The sequence below is a fragment of the Octopus bimaculoides genome, chromosome 1, assembly GCF_001194135.2.
Source record: "Octopus bimaculoides isolate UCB-OBI-ISO-001 chromosome 1, ASM119413v2, whole genome shotgun sequence".
Lineage (NCBI taxonomy): Eukaryota > Metazoa > Mollusca > Cephalopoda > Octopoda > Octopodidae > Octopus > Octopus bimaculoides.
Window position 1 is genome coordinate 198,120,205 of NC_068981.1, and position 10,088 is coordinate 198,130,292.

Sequence of the window (10,088 nt, forward strand, 5' to 3'; positions counted from 1 at the left end):
CTACCCACAGGGGACAGTGGTGGGGATATAAGTAGTGCAGAGGGGATGTGTCACGAGAGTTTGAGGGGGATATGTTTGGGGATGGGGAAGACATGACTGTGGCAAGTGATGGTGATGGGGGAAATTGGAGAGAATTGGAGGGGTGGGGAAGATATGTAAAGACAGAAGAGAGTTGAAGGGCCTGCAGTGGGTGAGGCGCATGAGGGAGAGTGGAAGGGGAAGAGATTGTTGGGAGTGTTGACAGAGGTCAGATGCGAGAGAGAGAGAGCAGAAGGGGATAGCCAAAAAGGACATGTATGTATGTGTGGAAGGCCATGACCTCACTTAGCTTGATGTGTCTTCTCCTCAAGCACAACGAACCACCACAAATTTTGGTCCCTTGTCATCTCCCCTATGAGGCTCAACAACTGCAGATCACATTTCACCACTTCATCCCAGGTCTACCACTTCCACACATTCCTACCACAAATGGAACAAAGTCATCAGCATAGAGGAGCTGCCAAGGGCAACCAGTCTTAAATTTCTCCATTATGGCCCTGAGTATTATGATGGACAAACGGGAGATGAGAACTGATCTTTGGTGTACTCCTGTACACTAAATTCATTACTGTACTTGTTGCTGACCTTCACTTTATTAAATATAACAAAAATGGTTGAAGTGTAGGCCCTTATGCAATGCATAGGCCCCATGGTAGGCAAGAGGTAGGTTAATAAGGCCAGTGGTAGGGGTGGAGTACTGGATATAAGCAAGTCCAATATGGTTCCCTGTTCTATGAATGGTTTGGTACAGTGACTAGATAAGAGAATGAGTGTCCAGTCCCCGCCACAGGCGCCATTTTAATGTTCCTTTACCATACTTGAAGATGTGGGCAGGTTTTTTTGTAGCTATGTCACCAATTCATCACATTCCTTTATCTGTAAGGCTCTTCATCCCATGTCTTTTTGGGGTCTCCCTCTTCCACAAGTTCCACTTGCTTTGAGTACCCAGCACTTCTTTATACAACTGATATCCGCCACAGCCATCACATACCTCTACCAACACAATCTTTTCTCTTACACGTTACATCTCTTCTTATATTTTTCTCTCAGCTCATTTGTACTCCCTCGTTCATGCACACTGACATTACACATCTAATGCAGCTTGCTTACTTTTATTTCAACACGTCACATGTCTTCTACATTCAGGGCCCACATCCCTTACGATGTAGTATTGTTGTTTGTATTTGAGTTTCATACAATTTGTCTTTTGCTCAGAGGGAGACAGACAGAGACTTTCGTTACTAACAGAGGGAGTAGCTCTTTGAAATTATTGCAGCCTGTTCTTAATGTAGCAACTACACTTTCAGAACATTCCCCTCTGCTGCTAAGACATTCACCCACATGACAGAGGTTATCAACTACTTTTATTTCTTTATTGCCCACAAGGTGCTAAACATAGAGGGTGCAAACAAGGACAAAGGGATTAAGTCAATTACATTGACCTCAGTGCATAACTGGTACTTATTTAATCAACACCGAAAGGATGAAAAGTAAAGTCAACCTCGGTGGAATTTGAACTCAGAATGTAAAGACAGACGAAATACCGCTAAGTGGTTCGCCCGGTGTGCTAACAATTCTGCCACCTCACCACCTTTTAGGCAGCTGTCAATGTATTTAAGAAAATCTATTTCCCATGAGCTCTTGGAGCTTATTTCCTGTCTATCTGCCACATGTAAAGTCTCTTTTCTTTTAACCTACATGGGATCCCATGACACTACATGCACTCATAGTTTATACTGGCCACACCTTATGGAATTCCTAGCTGCTCCTTTTCTGTATATCAACCATGGTTACTTCTTTACTGGTAGTAGGGCCCACGCCTTTTTTCCCAACTTTTTACTAGGACCTTAAGTCTTTCTTAAATTTGCCTGAAGCCCCTTCACTTTAAGCTTTGTTTCCAGTTGTGGAATTTCTTCTCTAATTCCACTATATACACAACTATGGAGGCAAAGTGGCTGAGCTCTTTTCGAGTGTTGGGTCTCACAGAGGTAATGACCGAGACCCTTGGCATTACGCCATGCTTGAGAAGAAGAGCCATCGAATCAAGCAAAATCAGTCATGGCACGTAAAAGAACCCATTACACTCTTGGAGTGGTTAGCATTAGTATGAAGATGCCAAAGGGTTGACTCATTCTAGTCTGGAAACATGAATGAGAAATGGAAAGGATTCCAAGAAAGATTTTCTTGTCATAGACTTGTTGTTTCCTTCTCTCTTGTAAAATGCTTATTTCATAAGAAAGTCTCAATTATTAAGTTTTCTAGTTTATTGAAGATATTCAGAGTTTACTCTCAAGACAATTTCCAGGCTTATTCTGTGAAAGTGAAAGAAAATAAGATTTCCTGGAATCTTTATTATGCTTTCTTCCCTCAAACGAGATGAACTGAAATAGTGTTAAAACAGGTTTTCTTGGCTGAAATTCAGCAGAGAATACAATGCTACTTACCAAAATCTTCACTGTCTGATGATTTTGGAACAAACTTGGCCAGATTTACACGCATTTGCCCCTAAAAGACAAGAAAGGCACAGATTAAATAACAATACTTTTCAGTCTTTCCATTAAATTAAAGAGCAAATAAGTTAGAGATGTGGTTTCCGACCATTTTTTTTTGTCTGTTCCTGTTTTACTTAAGTGGAACCCCACAGCCATTCAATGTTTAAAAAAAAAATTACAATATATTTTTAGAATTAAATATTAGTAGGAATTGCGTAAGAAAATTAAGACTTTTAGTGTATTGGAGAAGTATAAACAATACATTGCACAAAAATTTTAGCAAGAAAATCTTATGTGGACCCTCAAGGGTCAAACAAACCCCAAATGAGAAGCAGTGAGTTAGAGGATCATCATTATTTAACATCTGTCTTCCATGCTGGCATGGGTGGAACGGTTTAACAGGAGCCAGCCAGGCAGAAGCCTGCACCAGACTTCTGTGACTGTTTTGGCTGGAGTTTTATAGCTGGATGCCCTTCCAAATGCCAACCACTCAACAGAACGGACTGGGTGCTTTTTACGTGGCACAAGCACAAGTGAGGTCAGTTTTGGCAAGATTTTTACAGCTGGATGCCCTTCCAAACACCAACCACTTTACAGTGTGGACTGGGTGCTTTTAAGTGGCACCTGCACTGACAGGGTCACCAAGTACCTTGCAAGACAAAAAAATAAAATTTGGAGAGAGGAAGGGACATTGGAGGAGGTGATTTTATGTCAGATGATGATGAAAGGTTATAACGAGACAGAGAATTTGTTTTAAAAGTTCAAACGTGAAGACAAACAGTAATATAATTACAAAGGGCTTAAAAGATACAAATGTCAAATAAGTATTTGAAAGAAAGGGAAAAAATTGCAAGAGAGAGAAAGATTTGCACAGATAAAAACATGCAGAAATATTGTATGCTAAAAACATGTCTCCTACAAATAAATACACACTGTCTAGATGAACGAGTTTGAAAGGCAGTCGGCCATGAAATTCAGGTTGGTTTTCTCTGTTGCTGCATATGACCTGGAGCAGTGATTCTCAAACTGTGGTCCACAGTCCCCTAGCACAGTGCTTCTCAAACTATCTGATGTGGCATACTGGCAGTTTTTTCTTTTTCTTCTTTTCCCAATGTGCCAGGGACCGATAAGATTTCTTTGTAATATTAATTTATACCAGAAACAATAAATATATAATGAATGTTATCAAAGTTGACAATTTGTTTTTATCTTGTATAGGAGTGGCTGTGTGGTAAGTAGCTTGCTTCCCAACCACATGGTTCCGGGTTCAGTCCCACTGCGTAGCACCTTGGGCAAGTGTCTTCAACTATAGCCTCGGGCCGACCAAAGCCTTGTGAGTGGATTTGGTAGACGGAAACTGAATGAAGCCCGTCGTATATATGTATATACATGTGTGTGCATATGTTTGTGTGTTTGTGTTTGTCCCCTTAGCATTGCTTGACAACCGATGCTGGTGTGTTTATGTCCCCGTCACTTAGCGGTTCGGCAAAAGAGACCGATAGAATAAGTACTAGGCTTACAAAGAATAAGTCCCGGGGTCGATTTGCTCAACTAAAGGCGGTGCTCCAGCATGGCCGCAGTCAAATGACTGAAACAAGTAAAAGAGAGTAAAAGAGAGTAAATAATACAATACAGTTCTATATTTAAAAGATGAGGAATTATGTACATTATTTACATTATTTACATTTGACGGATATTTGTCCTCATCTTGTTTGTTGTTAACACAACATTTCGGCTGATATACCTTTCAGCCTTCATCAGGTGTCTTGAGGAAATTTCGAACCTGGGTTCACATTCCTAAGGTATTTTTCATTGTTATTATTATTATTATTATTATTCAGGTCACTGCCTGGAATTGAACCTGGAATTTTGGGGTTAGTAGCCTGCAGTCTTAACCACTATGCCAAGACATCTGATGAAGGCTGGAGGGTATATCAGCAGAAATGTTGTATTAACAACAAACAAGATGAGGACAAATATCTGTCAAATGTAAATAATGTAAATAATACAAAGTTACATGAGCTGATAAGTTGCTTCCTACAGTGTATAAAGCGAAACTACTGAAGTTATACTATTGTTTCTTTTCTGGAAAGTCACCATGTACTGGCAGCTGATGGCTTGCAGATCAGCGTTGGTCTGCGGACCACCACTTTGAGTAGCACTGCCCTATGGGACTGTGAAGTGATTTTAGGGGGACCACAAAAGGACACTGGAGTATCGTAAAAACAGGGTAGCTTGAGACAGTCAGGTTTTAAAATTTCAAGACTTTCAATCTTTTGCATGCTACCAAAGTCTTAATAAATAGGAAAGCAGACAAACCACAAATCCTTTCAGGTAGATGGCCCTGCTCGATCTGTAGAAAAGGCATAGGTAGAAACTCTATAAGATGTACCCAGTGTAAGCTATGGACACATAAGAGGTGCAGCAATATCAAAGGAAGGTTAACTAGGAAGATAGTTTTTGTATGTGGCAGATGCTCAGGAGCAATAAACACTGAAAATGTGCAGAGAACAGTTTCTGTCACATTCCAGGGAGAAAAACTAGAAGTAGTTGATAGCTTCCGTTACCTAGGCAACCAAGTCAGTAGCAGGGGTGGATGCTCTGAAAGTGTAGCTGCTAGAATAAGAATAGCCTGGGCAAAGTTCAGAGAGCTCTTACCTCTGCTGGTAACAAAGGGCCTCTCGCTCAGAGTAAAAGGTATGTGCTATTGGTATCTTTCATTTCTCATTTGTTTTCTAACTAATTTATCAACTGATTCTCCATAATTTCATGTGCTTTTATTGTATCCTAATAAGGTATTGCCTGGATTAAGATGTGGTTTTGGGGGTTGCAGGTCTATGGGCAGTGCGTTTAATAGTCTGAAAATTATGGTACACGAATGTATGTAATTTTTTTTCGTGTTGATTATCCTGCATTATGTTGGCATGCTGAATGAAATGCTTGGCAGTATTTTGCCCATCGCTGCATTCAAGCTCCGCCGAGGTTGACTTTGCCTTTCATCCTTTTGGGGCCGATAAACTAAACACCAGTGAAATTCTAGGGTCGTTGTAATCGACTAGTCCCCACCCCAAAAAACTTCAGGCCTTGTGCCCATAATAGAAAGGATTATCCTGCATTTTATAGGGGACTACAAATCATAGAATAAAAACTGTAAGGAGACTGGCACGTAAAACGTTTTGAAAAGTTTGAGAACCACTGACCTAAGGTGTGGCATTCAAGATTGTATGATTGCGGTTCCAATTCCTGGACTGGGCAGTGTATTGTGTTCTTAAACAAAACACTTCATTTCATGTACCCCCAGTCCACTCAGGTGTAAATGAGTAACAACCCTGCAACAGATTGGTTCCCCATTCAAGGGGAATGATGTGGGTCTCAGGTGTGTGTATGCTGCATATGTCACATGACAAAAAACTTTAGTGAAGCAAAAAGACATCATCATCATTTAATGTCCATTGTCCATGCTGGCATGGGTTGGACAGTTTGACCAGGGCTGGCATGCTGGAAGGCTCTACCAGACTCCAGTCTGATTCGGCATGGTTTCCTACAGCTAGATGCCTATGCTGGAGCCAACTTTTGTTGTTTATAGCCCCAGGAAGATATCTCTTGATGATAATTCTTGCTGACTCAGGGGCCATCTTGGGAATACAAAGGAAATGGTGTGCAAGTTTGAAACATCTCAGTTTCCACGAAACAGAACCTTCAAAGTGGAACTTACTTTGTTGTTCTTGTCGTCAGTTGTAAGACTGATATCCGTATCGTCTCCCCAACAGTCAGAACCGGTGTCTTTTGTTTGACTGCAATGGCTTGAAAGAGTTCCCGTTTCCTCAGCAGAATCATCTGGGAAAATGAAAAGATCCAAAATTAAACACTTCAATACAGTTCTATATTTAAGAGATGAGGAATTATTTACATTTACATTTGACAGATATTTGTCCTCATCTTGTTTGTTGTTAACACATTTCGTCAGGTGTCTTGGGAAAACTTCAAACCTGGGTTCTCATTCCTAATGTATTTTTCGATGTTATTATTATTATTCAGGTCACTGCTTGGAATTGAACTCGGAATCTTGGGGTTAGTAGCCCGCGCTCTTAATCACTATGCCATATGCCCGTAAGCAATTATGGAGTGAATTTTAGGGCTTATAAATCTAATATTTTCCTGTCCTTCCTTAATACCATTTCCTATATTCTGTTCATATCTGCACTCGGTCTGCTTAGGAGGTTGTTGTATCCTAGCATATGTGCTGCTTCTTTTTAGTTTTCGTACTTTCCAGTGGTGTTCTCTGTCTATTATTTTAACTTCATCCCACAGGGGGAGGTGGTCTCCATTTTTCCATACATGATCAGCTATACCCGATTTATCGATATCTCCTCGTGCCACAGCTTTGTGATGTTCCTCTACCCTTATTTTGAGCAGGTGGCATGTTTCGCCTTTGTATAACTTACCACAGCTGCATGGGATGAAGTACACACAGTCTTTGGTCATATTCTCTTTTATTGGTGGTTTTACTCGGAGATATTTTCAAAGTGTTGTATTACTCTTGAATACTGTCCTGATATCATATGGCAAGCCTGGAGAGCCACACCAGGTTCTAAAGTCTGTTTTGGCATGGTTTCCGCATCTGGATACCCTTCTTAATGCCAACCACTTTACAGATTGTGCCGTGGCACCGGCACAGGTGCTTTTTACATAGTACCCCTGTGTCAATCAGTCTGTCTGAGCTGAAGTTTTATTTTCTGGACAACAAACAGTAAAACACAACTACTTCTATCTTTATCTTATTCCAAGGTAAAATCTCTATTAATTAATATTAATTAATATCTCTATTAATTCAAACACCTGAGTCTGTCAGGACACCCACCCCTGACCCTCTATACCACTAATCTCTCAACCGGCACAAAGCCAACCCTACCCCATCATTATTACTCTCTCCTCCCAGCTGAGGGGTCTTTGTCTTGCAAGCTATTTGGTGACCCTGTTGTTGCTGGTGCCATGTAAAAGGCACTGGTGAGAGGGGGGGGATGTATAATTACAAATGAAACTTCTTTCTAAAACCCAGTAAGATGATAACTGGAAAAGTAATGAAATTTCCTCCTAACACCATGCCAGGCTCATAAGGGCTGGTTTTCCGGGTTCCATGGCATATATATTCCTCCACCTGGTCTGCTACAAGGTCACTCATTTTCGCCAGCTGAGCAGACTGGAGCAATGTGAAATGAAGTAATTTGCTCAAGAACACAATGCATTGCCCAGTTCGGGGACTGAAACTACAATCTTACAATCACCAGTCCGACACCCTAACCACTAAGCCACACACTCCCACAATTAAAAAAGCTGTAAATCAAATGTTACTCACCCATGTTTTCTGACTGTTTCGGGACGGGAACAGGTTGGTGGCCAGGACTCATGCTGACTCGTCTTTTTGCTAATCCACGGCTGGACTGTTTCAACCTGCTACTAGTGGCAGGACTCTCATCTAAATCAATTGTGTCTTCTGAAAATTGTAACTTCTGTGATTTTTGATAATTTTCAAGCAACTGAACACAAGAATTGTAGCCTTTTATAAGTGCATGATCACTGGCAGTCCAACCTAAAACAGAGAATGGCTTATATACAGATACATAAGTGAATATAAAGAGATCTAGGAGCAGCCATATACATCATCATCATCATTTAACGTTCGCTTTCCATGCTGGCATGGGTTGGATGGTTTGACTGAGGACTGGCAAGCCAGAAGGCTGCACCAGGCTCTAATCTGATTTGGCAAAGTTTCTACAGCTGGATGCCCTTCTTAACGCCAACCACTCCAAGAGTGTAGTGGGTGCTTTTTATGTGCCCTGGCACAGGAGCCAGTCAGGCGGCACTGGCACCGACCATGTTCAGATGGTGCTTTATATGTGTCACAGTCATGAATTCCAGTCAGACAGCACTGGCATTGACCACACTCAAATAGTGCTTTTTATGTGCCACCAGCACGGATGCCAGTCAGGCGGCACTGGCATCTGCTATGACTACAATTTTGCTTGACTCAACAGATCTCAAGCACAGCATATCTCCAAAGATCTGCCACTTGTCATTGCCTTTGTGAAGCCCAACGTTCAAAGGTTGTGCTTCACCAACCCATCTCATGTCTTCCTGGGTCTACCTCTCCCACAGGTTCCTTCCACAGATGTCCTCCTCATCCATAAGCAACACATCTCCATACCAGCAAAATCGTCTCTCTTACACACCACACCACACACATATCTATCTATCTATCTATCTATCTATCTATCTATATATCTATATATCTATATATATATATATATATATATATATATATCGGAATAAGCATTGTTTGCATATAATCACAATTCAGGTTAGTTGAAATACGTTTGTCACATATTTCAACTGCTAAAGGCAAATACACTGCAGTTACCGTGGAGAAAAAATCTCTTATGGTATTCAGTTCATTCAAAGATTAGCTCAAAATTAAGCTAATCTTTGTATCTCTATAAATTCATACTTAGCTTATATAAAACTATACTGGTATATTCACTACTTATGCAAAACTGCTTAGATTATAATTGTATTAATATATAATTAGCATGTTTGTTTACCTCAACGTGACGTGGAGGATTTTAGGTAGAGCATCACCTTACAGGCACGGTGCCCATAAAAGACCAATTAAATGCGAGTTGTGTTTGTTAGAAAAATTCCATATCTTATTCCAAGACAAGACCACTTTGAACCAAAGATGCGAACTATTAAATTCATGAAGACATGAGTCTAAATTTAAAATGCCGGCTAATAACATACCATATGGGTAGTATATTTTTGATAATTTTTGACTCCTTGAAACCAGTTTGCAATCTCATTATTGGATTTGTACCGCATTTTACTTCTCATTGCAAGAATATTGTATAGATCCCAACGCCTTTTTAAGAAAGCTTTCGACTGTTATATGCATAGTTTTTCTTGTTTTTATTTTACTTTATATTATTTTATTTTATTTGTATTTATTAAAAAATATTTTGTAAACAAATTTAACCGTTTTTATGGATGGTTTGATATATGGGATTCTATTATGTATGTATTTTTGCCCAATTTTTGCTATTATACACTCAGCAATTTCTTTAAAAAGTTGTCTGCATATATACGTTAAAACCCAAAAGTTTTTTATGTGGATGTCTGTATTGTAACAATGCATATGCATTCGTATGTGTGCGTTTATGCTTATGTATAGAGCCTATGTTTACACTTGTGCACATACATACATGGTTTTGAGTGTGTGCGTCCTTGCATATGCATGGGTAAGTGTGTATGCTTACATTTACACATACATACATATATTCGCGTGTGTACATCTAGGTTACATATGAGAATGTGTGCTCAGGTTTATACACATACATACTTCAATGTGTGCGTACGCACGTATACAATTATATTTGTGTGTATTCGCGTACATATCCCTATATATCTGTATACGTGATGCTAATATACATTTTTGTATACACATATATACGTAATCCAATTTTGTATACGTTTGTTATATTCGCTACACTTCCTTCTTTCCTT

The 10,088-nt window shown here is 39.9% G+C and overlaps 1 protein-coding gene across 1 annotated transcript in view; it reads right to left on the bottom strand.

The window, feature by feature from the left end:
* LOC106881714 (uncharacterized) overlaps positions 1-10,088 on the bottom strand; it is a 71,817-nt gene that overhangs the window by 43,350 nt on the left and 18,379 nt on the right. Inside the window, exons 6-8 of the mRNA XM_014932192.2 lie at positions 7,888-8,121; positions 6,247-6,368; positions 2,484-2,544 (exon numbers count right to left, since the gene is read on the bottom strand). Coding sequence (XP_014787678.1) covers positions 2,484-2,544; positions 6,247-6,368; positions 7,888-8,121 — 417 coding nt within the window. The remainder of the gene's footprint in view (positions 1-2,483; positions 2,545-6,246; positions 6,369-7,887; positions 8,122-10,088) is intronic.